Raw genomic sequence first — 16,958 nt, forward strand, 5'->3', positions numbered from 1 at the left:
AATACTTGCAGAAAGAAGTTATTCTATTATTTTAATATTTAACTCATCTATTTTCATATTTTTTTACAATGCAATATGACTTAAAATTGCAAATCATTCTCCAACACATGTATTTTTTTAAACAATCAAATTAGCGCCATCCCTTGGAAAATAAATGATACTACGCCCTGGTGCATTTTGAACAGTTTATCCTTGACAGGGTTGCTGGGTGCTGTAGTTTATACTTTGCTGACTTCGAACCAAAGGGTGACTGGATCCAAAACTGGTCCCCCAGTTATCCATAGGACACACACAGATTGACACTGAGAAATAATTGATTAAATAATAAATCTTGAAAGAAAATCTGGCAGAATGTTGCTGTCCTTTGCAGCATGAGCAACTTTACATACGAGAGCCCATACTACTCCATTACCATCATCGACTTTGAAATGAATACACACAAATTGAAAAAAATGGAATTAAGGCCTTTATTCTTTTCCAGTCACTTTTAGTAAAATATGGTGGCAGTAGTATTTTCAAATGCTGATCAGTACTTTACCAAGTCAATGCATAAATGCACTATAGCTATTGAATATTAATGTGTTTTTGCTTTAAGGATAAAACACATCAAAACTCACATTCCAACAAACTGTTATACAAGACAAAGAAGGAACAAAACTGGAAAAAAAACATTTTCAAACAAAACTGCCCTAAAAAGCCATATATTAAAAATACAAAATATTCATTTATGCAAGTCAGTGAATTATAGTAAGCATACTACGTATGTTAAAAAAAACAGCCAAATACAGAATCATGTTCAATTTTTAAAACATCCCTTATATACCAGAAAACCCTTTGAAAAATGTTAAACATTGTTGTTAAAAATATAAAGCTTTACTAATGGCATGTTGTTTGAATCTGGACTAGTAAAGAGAATTAGTAGGTGGCACCTGTACTGATGGATGAGAAGGAGCAGGCGTACGTCGATGTATAATCTACACTGCCTCTCCGAGATCCACTTCTGGATCCAGTCCGAGATCCAGACCGCGAACTTGGGTTGGAGACATTGTAAGGGCTGCTGAGTCCCTTCGATGACACTGAGGTGGCCTGCAGCAACTTCATACCATTGCTCTCTTCCACCATGCAGCCATCCATGGCTTCCTTGTAGGAGATCTTCAGTTTGGTCTTGGGACAGGTCAGGTTTTTTGGATAGTTACGGGCATCTTGAAGTTTCTGCGCCCCGAGCCCATCCAGCCAATTTTTACGAATGGCCTCCTCCATGGAAATGCGTTGTCCAGTGCTAGGATCTACCAGGCCTCCGGTCAAGTATTGAAACTCCAGGAACCGTTGCCCAGCCTCGTATGGTAGCCATGTCTCTTTCACTGCTTCTGCTGCAGACATCTTTCTCTTAGTTTTTACATCCTCAAAACCCATGTAAGCTTTCTGTGAGGCCTTCAGCTTATTGGCCATGGCTTCGTCCAGGACACACTGATGGACAGCCTCATTCAGCGTTAGCCTCTGGCCAGTTGCTGGATTGATGATTCCTCCAGTGCATGCCTGAGCCTCCAGGAGCCTCTGTGCTGTAAGGGTATCCACTATGCCTCTTCGGTGTGCTTCGGGAATGGTTATTTTCTCCAAAGTCTCGGTGTCAAAAACGGCAGCCACCGGGCTCTGGTCATCAAACATCTCAGGGGGAGAGACTGTTATGGAAATACTGTCAAAGCGTTTACGAACGGTAGGAGAGGACGGTCTAGCCTGGGTGGGACTGGTGCAAGTAATCACATCTTCAGCACTGCTGGTTGTAATTGTCATCTCGCTGCTACTGCTTCTGCTAGATACGTGGTCAGCAAACTGGGTCAATGTTAATTTTCCTTCCCGATACTTATCCAGCGTGTTCTGGTCAACAATGCCACGTTCCAAGGAGTCCTGTATGTCATATTGGGTTCCCGTCTTTCTATCGACTATTACCAAGCGTGTAGCGCCGTCTGATCCCTTGATGGTGATTTCTTCCCATTCACATTCCTGTTCTGACAAGTCCAGAAAGGTGTCACGGTCGATCAACTCACGGTTATAGGCTTCCCTTATGGACATCTCCAGACCGGTGTCTGGGTCAACAATCACTACACGCCTCTTGCGGAGAACGTTGCTTCGAGTCTCCTGTAATGTTTGAGCTTTTGTTTTGTCTTTAAGAGGGAGGAGTACAAGGCCAGTCTGTGGATCAGTAATGCACCTCTCCTTCAGCTGGATATAGGTTAAGTTCTCCTTTGTGTTGGGGTCAAAGAACCCTTTTGTGTCATCCCCTTCATACGATAGTATTTCATTCATCTCCTCATCAAAATATCCTCGTTTGTAAGCAACAGAGACATCGATGCGATGGCTTCCTTTCGGGTCAATAATCCCACCGCTGGCAATCTGAGCCTCAAGAAGACGGATTCCATGGCCTCTCTCAATCAGTTCTTTTTCAATAGCCTCGAAAAGGGAGATTTTCTCCCTCGTTGAAGGGTCTTCGTATCCAGTGACTGCTCTTTCTGCTGATAGCAATTTATTCTTAAATTCCTTTCCTATAAGACCTCTCTCTGTGGCCTCATCTACTGTCAAGAAGACATTGTTGACCGGGTCAACAACGAAGCCAGATGCAGCTTGGGCTTCAAGAAGCTCTAAAGTGGTTCCTTTCATAAGCATACCTTCCTTCATTGCTTGATAAAAAGGATATATTCTGTCTTTGGCCTCATCATAGATCCCTGCAATACAGGTGGATCCTCTAAGGTAAGACTTTAGATTCTTCTCAATTTCTTGAATAGTGATTGTACCTTCGGTCAGCTTATTCCAATCACTTTTGGTAATCAATTCCGAATCCACCAGTTTGTTCACATTGACGTCTCCACGAATACCCTTTACAGTCAAGGGCTTTTCTTGGCAAGGAAGCAAGAGTAAACCATGGACAGGTTCCACACTACACTTTTTCCTAAGGTCACTATAACTTATATTTTCTTTTGTTGTAGGATCAATATAAAGTGCAGGTTTTCTGTTCAAAGCCCTGTAGAGCTCCTCGTCAATAAGATTGCGATCCAGGGCCAAATCTTTCGGCAGGAACACACTCAGAACGGGGTCCAATATACCTCCAACAGATTCCTGAGCTTGGAGCAAGCGGAGTGTGATCTCCTTGTCGATGCGGCCTTTTTTGCAAGCCTGGCCTACAGATAGCACTTTACCTGTGTGAGGATCTTTGAAACCAACACTTGCAGCTTCAGCTTTGATCAAGCTGTCTCTGTCTTGTGTGTCCACGATGCCTCTGGAACAAGCAGTATCCACGGGCATCTTGTCATTAAAAGCAGGGTCTGCTATGTAGCCTGTTGCTGCTTGGGCCTCCAACAACATAAGCGCACTCTCAGGGCTGAGGAGATTTTTGTTTTTGGCTTCGGTGAATGGGATTTTCCCTTGAGAAGCTGTTTTCATGCCGGCAATAATGCCTCTACCCTTTAGATTTACCTGGATATCAACGGCTACCTCGTCAACTGTCTTCTTCCCTTGCAGCAGCAGTTCTAGTGTTGCCTTGCTGATGATACCGCAGTCACACAGCTGGTGGGCTGTGACTTTGCGGCGTACCCCATCAAATACAAGCTTAGAAGGGTCAATTGTTGCAATCTTCATATCTGTCTGCGTCTGTCTGCTCAACGTACTCGGCCTTCTCTGTAACTTCTCTATCTCCCTTAGCAGAACATCTCTCTTGTGAGAAAGTTCTGTCACCTCTGTCTCAGAGGTCATCAGCCTGCTCTTATAGCGTTCCTCAACAGTTCTCAGCTCTCTCATCAACCTCTCAATCTCATTCTTGAGAGACAACCTATCTTGATCTGTCTTCGACCTATCCAACTCCCACTGCCTGAGGTGAGTCTCTTTAAGCTCAAATTGGCTCTTCAAAAGGTTGAAATCCTTTAGCACATTATTTTTCTCGTCGATCAAACGCTGCTTATTGCGAAGCTCAGTTTCCAGAGAGTGTTTGATTCGGGACAGTTCGTCTTCAAGGCGCTTCTGACGGAGTTTGTCCTGTTCCAGCAACTTGAGCTTGGAAAGCAAATCATCTCTCTCAAGCAACACCACACTGTACTTGCTTTGAGACTCGTGCACCATCATGGATGTCTGTGGACAAATGAGCAAACAAGAAAGTTAAATGAGCAAAGAGCAGCTGAAACTTAGATGATCGCATAGCGTAATTGTCATATTTGATTGTAATGCATTTAAGCTCTGAACAAAAGGAACTGCCTCTAAGAATGGACTATGATTGGGTTCCAAGCATCTACTGTAAAAATACTACTATGCGTACAAGTATACATCAGAGGTGGGAGTAAGTCACAGACAATGTGTCAAAACTGCAATTAAGTCTCAAGTTCGAATTTAGTGAATCAATTTTCCCACCCCTGGTAGTATAAGTTGCATTCTATGACTGGTTATAGTTAAAAGCACATGCAATTCTGAGAAGCAGCAGGAATCAAATACTGTCATCGTGTGTTTGATAGTAAAGCACAAATACTTTATGTTTAGTCCTGAATCTCTATTAATGTTCATGCATGTGCAGAAAATGAAAAGGTGAAATTATGCAGAGGCATTCCTTCAGTGCAAACAAAACCTCAAAATACCTCATAGGACTGCTTTTGGAATTTGTCTATTTCGACCATAAGCTTTTCTCTCTCCTTGGTCAGGTCGTTGATGAGAGCCTGGAGCTCGGCTGTCCTCTTGTTACTACTCTGAAGTTGGACATGCAAGGCTGAAATCTGAGATACATTTTCCCCATCGATGGCGTCCCTGCTTAGCTTCAGCTGATCCCTTTCCTGCCTAACAATCCTTAACTCATCCTCCAACCTCAGTTTCTCCTTTGTCAGATTGTCTTTCAGAACCTTCAAACGTTCTATTTCAACTGTGCAATTGTTAAGTTGGTGGCTTTTGTCCTCAATGGTTTTGTACAAATTTTCACTGCGCTGAGTTAGTTCCACAATCTGGAGTTGATCATGGTGAAGCTTCTGTTTCACTGCCTTCAGCTCGGCTTTTACAGCAGCCAGTTCGTCTTTGGTAAGTTTGTGCTCCCTTAGGCTCTTGTCCCAAGCTTCCTGAAGAGCTCTGAGATCTTGTTCATACTTTGTTTCTTTGTTTGACACTTGGAGATGCATTGACTTGAGGCTTGTGATAGTGGTGGTGTATTCTTTGCAAGATTGCATTACCCTTTCTAGCTCTGACTCCAGCCTCTTTCTACGCGTGAACTCTTCTTGCGTTGCCTTCTTTTGCTTCTCTACCTCTGCTGTCGTGCCATCCAGAGAGCACTGTAGTTCCCGGATACGGCTCTGGAGCCTCACAGAATTTTGCTCTGCCTTGTTTCGGTCACTTGTCTGCTTTTCTAATTCCACCCGGATGATACGGATCTCCTTCTCAGACAATTTTAATTTATTAATCGTCTCCTGGAAGGAATCGTTCCTGGCGCTGAGCTCTACTTCAGATTGCCGTAGCGCGTTGATTTCCAATTCCAAGGCCCTCCTCTTCTTTCCTTCCTCTTCTACCTCTCGTGTGAGCATGCTGATCTGACGAGCTTTTTCCTGAATATTTTTGTTAGCTTCCTTTAGCTTGAGCTCATCATCAGATCTCAGTTGAGTGATGTTCCTGATTTGCACCTCCAGCTCACTCCGCATCCTTATCTCTTGAGTCAATGAATTCTTCTGCTGGTTGGTCTCTATTTCTGCTCTGTTTTTCTGCTCTTCGGCATGGGAGATGGAGAGTTTGAGTCTCCGCAGCTCATCTTCAAGACCTCTCTTCTCTCCAGTGAGCTTCTCGTACTGCCGCCTCAACTCATCCGAGTCCTCGTCCTTCTGCTGCGAGGCTTTCAGGATTGTGGTCTTGGTCACGTGGATCTGGGTCTCATATGTTTTCTTAAGTTGACTGATCTCCTGGGTGTACTGTGTTCTTACCTTTGAAATATCCGATTCGGCATTGCGGCGTAGTGCCGCCTCCTCCTCCAGCAGTATCTTCAGCCTCTCAAGTTCTCGTTCCTTGTCGTTGACAGTCTTTTCCAGGTCAATCTTGATCCAGTTTAGTTCATCCAGCTCTTTCTGTCTGCGGCGGACAGTGCCCTCATACTCTTCTTGTTGGCTGGTGTAGCGCTCTTCGGCAAGTCGTTTTTTCCTCTTTTCTTCCTCCAGCTGGTACTTAATGCGTTTGAGCTGGTCATTCAAATCTTGGATCTGACCGTGGGCACCTTCTATGGTCTCCTGAGCACTGCTCACTTGTATTGAGATGGATCTCTTCACTTCTTCTAGGGAAATGAGCTGGTCTTTTGACTGGCTGAGCTCTAGCTTGAGGCGGGCCAAGGCATCCTCTTGAGACTTATTTTTCCCGCCACTATCTCCGAGCTGCTCCTTGAGGCGCCTTAGTTCCTCCTCTAGCAGCTCAATCCTGGTGTTTCTAATCTGTGAATGGACAACTCTTTTAGGTCACCGTGATATTTGATCTTTCATCGAACATATTGAATAGTATCCAATTTTACCTTCAGCTCTTCCATGTTCTTCAACAACTCCCCAAGAAACTTGTAGTGGTCACCTGAGCGAGTAAGGAGCTCAATATAGTGGGACTGGAGGTCAGAAGCCTGATAGGAAGTAAAATTACAGAATGAGCTTTCCTGTATAGTAAAGAATTCTACCTGGTTACTTGAGGGCTGGAGGCCTACTAAGATGCCAATCTTTTATTTAGTGAAGAAACACTTTCAACAAAACTGTCTTGACAATGACATCACAGGATTTGAAACATATATTGTAGAAATAATTGAATTAATGTACTGACTAAATAACTTTAAAACATACCTCTTGTCTGATAACAGTAGCGGGGGACTTCAGCATGGTTCTCTTGATTGGAATATTAAGGAGTGTTTCTAGGCCAGAACTGTAAGAAGCCAGTTGCAGCTCATAGTCCTGCACAATGTGAAGAAAGAGGGATGAAAATAAGGTTGTTTATTTGTGCTTAAGGCATTGTGTTATGCTGAGAGTGGAGTGTTTAAACCTAACCAACCTTAATGCAGCCAGCGTATGTGTCTGAATCTTTCTGGACGTCCTCAACATTGTCTTTCTTTCCTTTAATTTCACCATAAAGTATCTTTGGGGGTATATCAAATTATAAATGACACTTTTCCAGTTCACAGTATATATATGTAAACAAGTAAGTAAACAATGGTGGAAACATGCCTTCTGCTGGTTTAGGTAGTCCATCACCATCTGGATGTTAGTGAGTTTACCACTCTGAAGGGAGTCCTGGCGCTTCCGGGCATTGTTTATCCACTGGTCCATGGAAGCACTTTTCTGCTGGTAATTAGTCAGCTGCTTTTCATGCTTCTCCAAATCCCACAATCTGAAAGAGGAAAGCGTAGGAGGAGGAAGGAAGATGGGATGTTTATAAAAATGTGTTACCAGAAGCAACACAAGAATGAGATGTGACAGTGTACTAACCGGGTGTCAATTTGACTTTGGATGCGGCGCCAGCGGTCAGAAAGGTGACCTACAAGCTCTGCGTATTTGGACAAGACCACATCGCACCTGTGGAAGGACTCTGAGACTTGACCGTTGCTTTGAACTGCTTTGGCCAGCTCAGACTCAATAGAGGTCAGCAAGTCTTTTTTGTAGTCTAGCTCAATTTTCATTTGCTAAAAGAGAGAAAATTGACATCTTTAGAAATAAAATGTATAAAACTCAAAGTGGCCTATACATGAGGAAACATGGTTTTCTTGAAAAAATGTTATGGCTCAGCTAGAATTCAAACAAAGATTGGATAATCTATTACATTGCACACTTTATATTGATCAATGCCTGTAAAAATTATGTTCAACATTTCCATAATAAATGTTACACATTTTGGCTTAATGCAAATTTCTGACAACATTTTTCAGCTCTATTTTACATTAGCCCAGAAACCACACTTCTAATTGATTGTTAATATCCCCAAAAATTAATGTTGCAAAGGAAAACAAAACGTTTATAAACCTTCAAAGTACTCTGGTAGTTGCCCAGCTCACGCATGTCCAGCGAGGTGGTTTCTTTTTCCGTCAGACGGGCCTCGTTGACTTTGACAATGTCTTCAACTTGCAGAAGTGACTCGAGCAAGGACTTGAGTGCCGACAATCTGTTAACAACCATGTGACATCAGCATTAAAAATGATGGTATGGTATATTGCAAAAAGGAAAACTAGGCACCTTTCGTTGTAAGCTGAGTAGAGCCCCCTCAGACCAGACAGTTTCTGTTGGATGATTTCCAGCTCCGAGCGCAGAAACTTGGCTTGCTCAGACTCAGGAGGAATCCCTTTCAACTGCTTAATAATCTTTTCTCTCAGTCGCAGGTATTCGTCATCAATGTACTCCAGATCTTGGTGCACAATCTGGACATCAATGTTGTACATAAATTTGGCAAGACTATTCTATTCAGCACCATTAAATTTTGTGAGTGACATACCTGAAGTTGTTCAATGTGAACCAAGCAGTCTTTCAAACTGTTTTCCCCGGAACAAATGTGTAGATGGCCAGTGAGTCCAGACTCAGCCAGTTCTAATTTTTGCCGAAGCAACTGCAGACTGCTCAGCAGTGCGATGCTGAGTGATTGCATTTTGGGAGGTGCAGGTTTAGATTCCTCCTCTTCTCCAAAGCAAAAAAAAAGAAGGATTTAGAGAAAGGGACTTGAAAGTTAAAAAAAGGCCTAGATCAGTTAAAGTAAACTGAACAACTCACTGTTCCCAGACAGCTGTATAACCAAAGTATCATAATGGTTCTGGGCTTTATCAAAGTAGTTCCGGATGTGGAGTTTATCATCTTCTCCAAAAATATCAGAACTTTGACTGTTATGTAGGAACTCTTGGTAGTGGATCTCCAGTTTTTTAATGAGGCTGCGGTACTCCTCGGGACGCATTTTAGATATCTGCCGGGCAAATGACGACATAGGATGTGAGCAAAATCAGACTTCAAGTGGAGTCAATGTTGTGATCTTACCATAGATAAGGTTAGAGAGTTGATAAAGTTGACATCTTGGATGCAGTACTGCCAAGAGATGAGGCTCTTTATGTTAATGTACAACTGATTCCAGATGCCTAGAATGGCCTCATAATACTGCTCATTCCTGGGGAACACAGTAATTGTAAGAATTCATGTGTATTTGTGACATATAAATAGTATGCAATCCTACTACTACTCTTACTTCTTGGCAAGGCCAATGCTGAGGGGGTTTGGAGGTGAGATCAACAGACACACAGAAGGAATCAACATGTCCAGACCACCTGGTCCTGTCACAAGCCACTTGCTGCGCTGCGTGTTGTCTTTCAGTATACCCTCGTTCCCTTTCAGTATCTCTTTCTGTCAAAAGAGAAATAAAACCCATTCAAAACGAAATATTTCAAGTCCATATCTCAAATTAAAGTTCTTAGTAAAGGTATTTTGGATTTATTCAAATATGTCACTGTACTGACTCAATTAGTGGTTATTTCTGATGGGAAATTTTACCAAATGTTTTAATCTTTGTTGGTTTGTATAGTAGGGGATGGTTTGAATAGCTCACCTGGTCATTCTTGAAGTCACACACAGCTTGGACCATGATAGGGTTGCCGCTTGTTGTAGGCTCTTCAGGGTTTCGTGGTTTCAGCCTTACAATAGTCTTGGACTTGTTGACCAGGCTTTGTACCTGTCTCTTGTTCTCCATTAGGCGCTCCTTCTCTTTCTGTGGACAGTAAAAAATGTGCTTTAATCAAAAACAATTTAAATGAACATGTGGTATTTACGAATGTTATCTACTAATCCCCAATGTAATTTTAGCAACAATTTACTGAAGGTAATTGTTGCAATTTAGTTCAAATAGGACTGCAAATTTAGGTTTGGATGATGTGTCATTTTCTGACTTGTTTCTTTTTCAAAGAAAACAAAAGAAAATGTATGTTTGTACTCATTTTTTTAGGAAGTGGGCTTGTTTTTTTTTTTTTTTTTTTTGTGACCATTATAAGCACTTTGTCAGAGGAACAGAAAGAAACGTTGTTGTTGTTTTATTCCATTTCTCCAAATCAATACTAGTCTGTACCCCAAGGTAAGATGACCCTTGACTGGTAAATTGATCTAAAAAATGTCATCGTATTCAAAATCAAATTCTTAACATGGCATTTGTCTAAATGCAGGAGTAAAATTCCCTATTATAACCTTTGTGGTACCTCCAAGTGTTGTAGGAGCTCCTTAAGATTTTCCAGTGGGGTGTTCTTGTTGCATGTGAATTTGGCCTGAATGTTATCACGGTCCTTCTTCAGCTTCTCGTAGGTCTCATTTGCCTCTTTGAAAAACTATGAAGCAAAAAGTTACTTTTCACCTTATACTGTATCATGAACATAATCTGCTGCTGTTCAAAGGCAGGACAAATTAGTGCTTACTTGGCTGTAGGCAGCATTCTCCTTCAAATGAACATGAATACACTTGGTAATCTGGAGAAGCCAGCTCCACTGGGTTTGTAAGATGCCGATGTATGCCTGAGGGCATGACATACACGTTAGTAGAGCTTTGGAAAAACTTATGTATCGACTTTAAATATAAAAGCTTAAAATAAATGTTGTTTTTAAACATATGTAACTTTATGTAGATCCACTAATTGACCTGATCACTCAACTCACCTCAATCTTGTCCGAGGCTGGATGGTTGTTGCTTAGTAGGCCATCTGATTTCACCTTCAGCTTGTTTAGGTCTTTCTCCTTCTCCTCTAGATCTTTCATGAGCCTCTGTGTGGGGGAAAAAATGGTAAAGGACAAATACGAAGGGGTGGCAGGATGACTGCATACTTACAGAATAACTCTCTTGCTTCTTGGGGATGTACTGTTCAATGTTTTTGTCTCCCCAGTCAAAGACCAGCTCTTCCTCTTCTTTCTCATTCACCCACATGATGGCACGGGAGATTTCTTCGATGATGCTCTGCAGCTCACGCAACTGATTGGCTCGACTGTGGGACATTTTCTAGGATCAAATGCACGGTAAATGAATGTTCAAATTAACTGCAAATTCCTGGTGCATAGTTTTATTTTGTCCTACCTGCAGACTTTCCCATTCTTGTTCCAAAATGTAAAGGTTGGACTTGTCACCCCTCAATCCCTAAAGATGATTTTAATTGCCTTTTTATTTTTACACAAGTTCACTTTTGAGACAAGAGATACAAAAAAGATTACAGTAAAGTGGAGATAAATGTGGATACTTACCAGTTCATCTCGAGCACGGTCTACCTCCTGGCTCCTTTGAATAGTGCTGTGGAATTTGTTGTGGCTCATAATTTGTTTGTCGATGGTGGCCGAGTTCTCCCCCCATGGAGCTGTCTGAATCATACGCTGCAACCAAATGTTAAATTAGTACCTGGTTTGAGACAATGAAAATTATGCATCAACACAATTGAACATTAGGTAAGCTATAGGCCAAGGGTGTCAGTCTTGGGTTGGTTCGCGGGCCACTTTAAGGTCAACTTGATTTCAAAGTGGGCCGGCCCATTTTAGATATAATATTTAGTTGTTGTTTTTTTTTATATAAATGGATTAAAATCCCTGAATATTCAGCTTTTTATAGATCTAAAACAATGTTTATTTCAGCTTTTTTTAATATATTTTTTGATTTTACAAAATGATTTTTGAACTAAAAAATGGATTAAAAAATTACAATTATTGATTTGAAAGGGAGAAAATCCGTAAATTAATATACAAATATACTATTCATTTTAATTTGATCCTAAAACAGAAAGTCGACACTAATGATTTACTTTCCCGGGCCACACAAAATGATGCGATGGGACAGAATTGGCCCCCGGGCCGTCACTTTGACACATGTGCTATAGGCAGTCATGAAGCAGAACTCCAAATTCAAATACAGCATTATCTTTTTTGTCCTGTAGGTGGCCTCATATACCAATATAACATCCATTTATAAGAAGGAAACTATTCCAACTATGTCCCTCTTTGTTCAGCCCTGGTCTTTTGATAAGAACAACCTCTGCCTGTCCCTGCACTTTACTCCCATTTTTTTTCTACTCTCGCTTTTCTTTTGAGCCTTTGTTCGCCCACCACTCCCTTCTTCAGTGCTTACTGAACTGAAGCCACACATGACGACGGCCTTTCACCAGCACCACAAAAAAACTTCAGTTAAAGGCAGTCAAATCGGATCAGTTGTCACATTAGTGCCAGTAAACAGAATTTTTAAGGTTTTTACAAGAGTGTGAGGACTGAGATTCAGACTACTGCAGAGCCTAGAAAAGGTCAGGAGGACATTTTCCCATAAATGTGTGGACCTGCCCAGTCCCTCTGACATCTGACTGATGAGTGTCAAATTTCACATAGGTTTACTCTTCTTTTCGCCCCCCCCACACGAAGCCTCACTCCCTCATCAACCTCAACCCCCTTCCACGTCATTGTTTCACTCTCAGGCCTCAGTGACCGGCAGATCGGGTTTTGGCAGTATGTCAATATGGTTTCAGTTACTAGCAGGTCAGGAGTGATAGGAGAGAGGAGTAATGGTGAATGAACACCCTATTCTCCCTCTTCCTAGTCTGAGACATGCAATAATTCAAACAGCTTGAGCAACTTCAACCTGGTGATGCCAAAAACGTCAAACGTGTTACAACATGGCCATGTTATAAAAGAAAACATTCATATCTCATTAGTGTTAAGGATCGTCTGTATACTTGGCAATAGCCAATGGCAAAATTCACAAAATATTTGATGCCCTTTTAAATGAAAAAAGGTTTAGATTTTTTTACAGATTGACAGCAAAATATTGCTTTTGTCAAAATGAAGTTCCTCAGCTCACATGTACTAGTTTCTTGGCATTGAGATATAACAATACGATCATATTAATTTGTTCTTGACTCCCCAAACACACATAAACCATGTTCCAAAGACAAAAAGAGTAGTGGTAAATTAACTATAAATTGGGAAATATATTGAAATGCCTTGTAATTGACAAGCCATATTGCACTGTATTCTTGCATCCCCCTGCCTTCTATATATGATTAAATTTCCAAATGTCCCCAAACCATATTTAATGATCTTACTTTCTGTTGGCTAATCCAGCCCATGGCATCTGTGAAGAGCCTACCGCCCTCTGTGGCAGCCAAAGTACCAGCCGTACTCCATTTGATGGTCATCATGCCCATTAGTTGTTGTTGTATACTGCCATGCATGTGCTCCAGCTGGTTTACACTGCAAGATTACAATTAAATATTCATTATTGCCGAGTAAGTCCAAGTCATCAAGTAAGAATAGCAGGAGAAACTACTCTACCGCTCACCTGGCAAATATATCGTTGGGTATGCGCATCTGCTGGAGTTCCATGCCGAATGTCTTTAAATGCTCTATACGGTCACCCGCAAGCGCCAGCATCTTCTCGGCCTCCGCGGGTGGACCACCCTGCCACATCGATGAATAAATGTAAATTGCGTTCTGTGTTTTCCAGCAATCACCATTATTATATATATTTTTTCATTCATACATTTTCTGAACCGCTTTATCCTCACTAGGGTCGCAGGGGGTGCTGTAGTCTATCCCAGCCAACTTTGGGCCAGAGGCGGGAGACATCTTGAATTGATGCCGGGCAACCATTCACGCTTACACTCATACCTATGGGCAATTTAGAGTGTCCAATCAGCTTGGCATGCATGTTTTTTGAGGGAATTTGGGAGGAAACCGGAGTACCCGGAGTAAACCCATGCAGGCCCGGGGAGAATATGCTAAATCGACACTGGTGGACCGGCCTGGATTTGAACCCAGCACCCCAGACCTGTGAGGCTGATGTGCCAACCATTCAAGCCGATGGGCAGCTCTATTCTATTCTAATTGGTATGTCAATAATCATCTTATTAGTGTCATGCAGTCAGCAACCAACCAATTTTTCTTTCTAGCAAATGAGATGCAACTTACGCTCTGGAGGATCATTTTTGCTCTTTGCAGGTACTCATGACAAATGGCTCTTATCTGCAGGGTTGTTTCAATCATCTCATCCCCACTGTAAAGCGAGAAAGCAATAAATACTCCCATCTTGTCATGAATACTTGATTAAAACTCATGACTACATGACAAACTGTATTTCATATTTTGGAGGAGAGAAAAAAAATCACAAAATACACTATGCATGTTATTTGCCAGTGGAAGACAATTTAATTGTTCTGCTCTTCACTATGCGAGGCTGGCATTGATAGACCATAAGTATTAGAACATTTTTAATAAAAGTATAGTATGTGTTTTGAAAGCTTTGTATAGTGTAAAGTTAAAAACTACTATTCAATAAAGCTGAAATTAAATGATTTACATTTAAAGAATCATGAAAAACACATTGGTGAAAACTTTTCTGGTTTTATGATGGCAAGGCTGGCTAATCAAGTCAGAATTTATTTTCGGCAACAAATACACCACTTTGGAAGTATCATTGAATATAGTATAAGGAAATGCTGCAAAATCACATTCTAATATTTGAATCCAACAAGAAAGAGTAAAGCATAATTCAGGGGGCTTTGCGATTTTTGTTGTTGTACTTGTGTATTAAGCAATGGGTTTATGCACTTTACCTAAGAGGGTTATTATCACGTAAGTATATCATTGATGATCATTTGATGTGTGGAATTTGACTTGATTTCATTTACATATAAATAAAATCTATACATTTATAATAACATCCACAAAGAAGGCCTTTTAACGATAAGATCAGACTACAGTTTGCATTAGTCCAAAGGTCTTTCTGGATCGTCCAGAATGCAGGATAAGGGAAATTAGGGAGGGGCGTTCCAAGTATTTCCTCTCTTTTGCTCGCAATATTCAGCAACAGAATCCCATGGAAACAAAGTACCGATCACAATAAGGATTTCTTTTGCATAGTGTTATTTCAGCACATTTTCCCAAAAGAGTTATCATTTTTTCTTTTAAATGTAACCATCTGTAAACTGTTTTAGCCTTTTAAACACATCTTGCGCAGTATAATGGTATTTTAAACAAATCCACCTGTTGTTGTGTGTGATAATCGATGAAATGTAACAGGTAATGATGGAAGGACTTACCTGACAAATCCAGATCCGCCGCCCCCAACAGGCCCCACGCTAACTTGTATTTTCCGTCCACCAGTGTTCCCGTGCGTGGAGGATCTGGAGTAGGAAGTTTTGTACGAGTAGCCGCCGCCGCCGTCTCCCATCTGGAACTCCCCTCCTTTATGGCCATTCCCGGACATGAATACCTCATTCCTGAAGCTGGATGATGACAAGTCCGGTCGAGAATTACTCCGCTGGCCCATAGACGCCAACCTGGACGTGGAACCGCCAAACATGCTCATGTCGGCCACTAAGTGGAGCGATCGGTGAGTTAAAGTTTTTTTTGTTCTCAAGGGGTTAGGGGATTTTTGTAAATAATGCCAAAAATGTTTGGGTATTTCTCGGTGAGACCTTGTCCACCCCCTGTGGCCGTCTCCTGGTGGGCAGAGTTTGGTCTGCTGTGAATAGGCGGAAGCTTCTCGCTTATGGGTTGGGGAGAAATGAGAAACCACACCTTTGAGTGTGTGTGTGTGAGTGTTTACGAAACACTCACTCCCAGCCAGCAAAAGAGAAGAGCACTCTCTCACTGCTATAGGAGTGAACAACTGACTGCGAGTACACATTTTGATGAGTGAGGGGAATTATGTAGTACTTTGCATTTTCACATATGGAACACCTTGAATCCATTTGTTATGACTAGAAGCTCCAATGTTAAAGTAAAAACAGTACTGGATCACATTTGACAAATACAATACAAATATTTTTCCCTACTCAATTGTAAACCGGTCCATCAATTCTAAATTAACAAAAAAAAAAATACAGACTGATTCTGATTGGCCCATGTTGTAACCCGCATCACTGCTCAAAATCAATAAGTATAGCCTCCACAATATATACATATATATTTATTTAAATTCATTCAATCCTCCGGCTTAGTGGAAGAGTGGTTGGCATGTCGGCCCTCACAGTACTGGGGATGAGAGTTCAATCCCAGGTGGCTACTGACTTGTGGAGTTTTCGTGGGTTTTCTCCAGGTACTCCGGTTTCCTCTCATGTCCCAATAAAATTCAGGGTAGGCTAGCAGTACACTAAGTTGCCTCTGGGTATGAATGTGGATGTGAATGGATGTCTTTCTCCTTGTGCCCTATGATTGGATGCTCAACGATTCAGGGTGTTCTTCATTCGGTGCCCATTGTTGGCTGGCATAGACTTAAGCACCCCCCGCACACCTTGTGAGCATAAGCTGTACAACAAAAATAAATAAATGAAAGTTTGTTTCATGCAAAACTTGGGAAATTGAAACAATATCAGGCTTGCATTTGGATTGTACTAGAACTATCTGCAAAAATGTTGCCCAGGCTCAATTTTACAGCACAAGTCTCATGTTCCTACATGTTTAAAACTTCCATTTAAAATTCCATTTGATCTTGTTCATTCACATTCTGCTTCAACTATTGGATTGGATAACTTTATTAGCACCCAATCTTTCGATTATTGTGCCACGCAGAGTTCTTGCAAACACAAATTTCCAGTATGGTGACACTTTGTTCGCACCATTTAAAAAAAAAAAAAAAAGCAGAGGAGTGAGGAAATTTTAATCAGATAGCTGTGGTTTTGAAAAGAATTTGTCATCCCAGGTTCAACATTCTTGAGGTCACAAGCAGGTCCATTTGAGAAAGTTGAGTGACAAAAAGCAGGTGACACTTGTTGGTTGTTACCAGCCCTTCCCTCACGTCTGGCAATGCGCTCTCACGCTGCCTTAATTGCACAGTTTGCATGCAGCAACATGCACGTAGGCGTGTCAGTCCTGTGTGAAACACAGTAGAGAGTACAAGGGTGGGTCTGCATGCATGTAACTAAAGTGTCGAGAAAGTAACTAGTTTGTGCACACGTGTGTGTTAATATGAAAATGCATAGTATGAGTGCACACACCAGTGGAACAATCTTAC

The 16,958-nt window shown here is 41.5% G+C and overlaps 1 protein-coding gene and 1 long non-coding RNA gene across 5 annotated transcripts in view; one reads left to right on the forward strand and one right to left on the reverse strand.

Annotated features, from left to right (window-relative positions):
* LOC144202177 (uncharacterized) overlaps positions 1-15,497 on the forward strand; it is a 48,905-nt gene extending 33,408 nt beyond the window's left edge. For 2 of the 3 annotated variants that reach the window (XR_013327478.1, XR_013327477.1), the window contains 2 exons: positions 10,861-10,990; positions 15,107-15,497. This is a non-coding gene — a long non-coding RNA (uncharacterized LOC144202177). The remainder of the gene's footprint in view (positions 1-10,860; positions 10,991-15,106) is intronic. The other variant, XR_013327479.1, reaches the window with a different exon arrangement.
* Positions 454-15,467, reverse strand: dspa (desmoplakin a). Of its 2 annotated transcripts, none has more exons than XM_077725211.1 (24): positions 15,043-15,467; positions 13,913-13,997; positions 13,284-13,402; positions 13,048-13,195; positions 11,213-11,338; positions 11,049-11,108; positions 10,806-10,973; positions 10,637-10,741; positions 10,400-10,495; positions 10,187-10,312; positions 9,547-9,705; positions 9,190-9,344; positions 8,985-9,111; positions 8,727-8,913; positions 8,455-8,633; positions 8,199-8,380; positions 7,989-8,127; positions 7,458-7,651; positions 7,197-7,359; positions 7,024-7,107; positions 6,819-6,926; positions 6,506-6,604; positions 4,614-6,428; positions 454-4,116 (listed from the first exon to the last, which is right to left on the reverse strand). In XM_077725211.1, exons 1-24 carry the CDS (start codon positions 15,309-15,311, stop codon positions 916-918), a joined length of 8,094 nt encoding a protein of 2,697 aa, XP_077581337.1. In that variant the 5' UTR covers positions 15,312-15,467; the 3' UTR covers positions 454-915. The 2 variants fall into 2 exon arrangements, with proteins under 2 accessions (XP_077581337.1, XP_077581338.1); XM_077725212.1 differs by having other exon boundaries at positions 5,931-6,428; positions 15,043-15,466.
* Positions 15,498-16,958: the final 1,461 nt, after the last annotated feature.

This window comes from Stigmatopora nigra, chromosome 9 (genome assembly GCF_051989575.1).
Source record: "Stigmatopora nigra isolate UIUO_SnigA chromosome 9, RoL_Snig_1.1, whole genome shotgun sequence".
NCBI lineage: Eukaryota > Metazoa > Chordata > Actinopteri > Syngnathiformes > Syngnathidae > Stigmatopora > Stigmatopora nigra.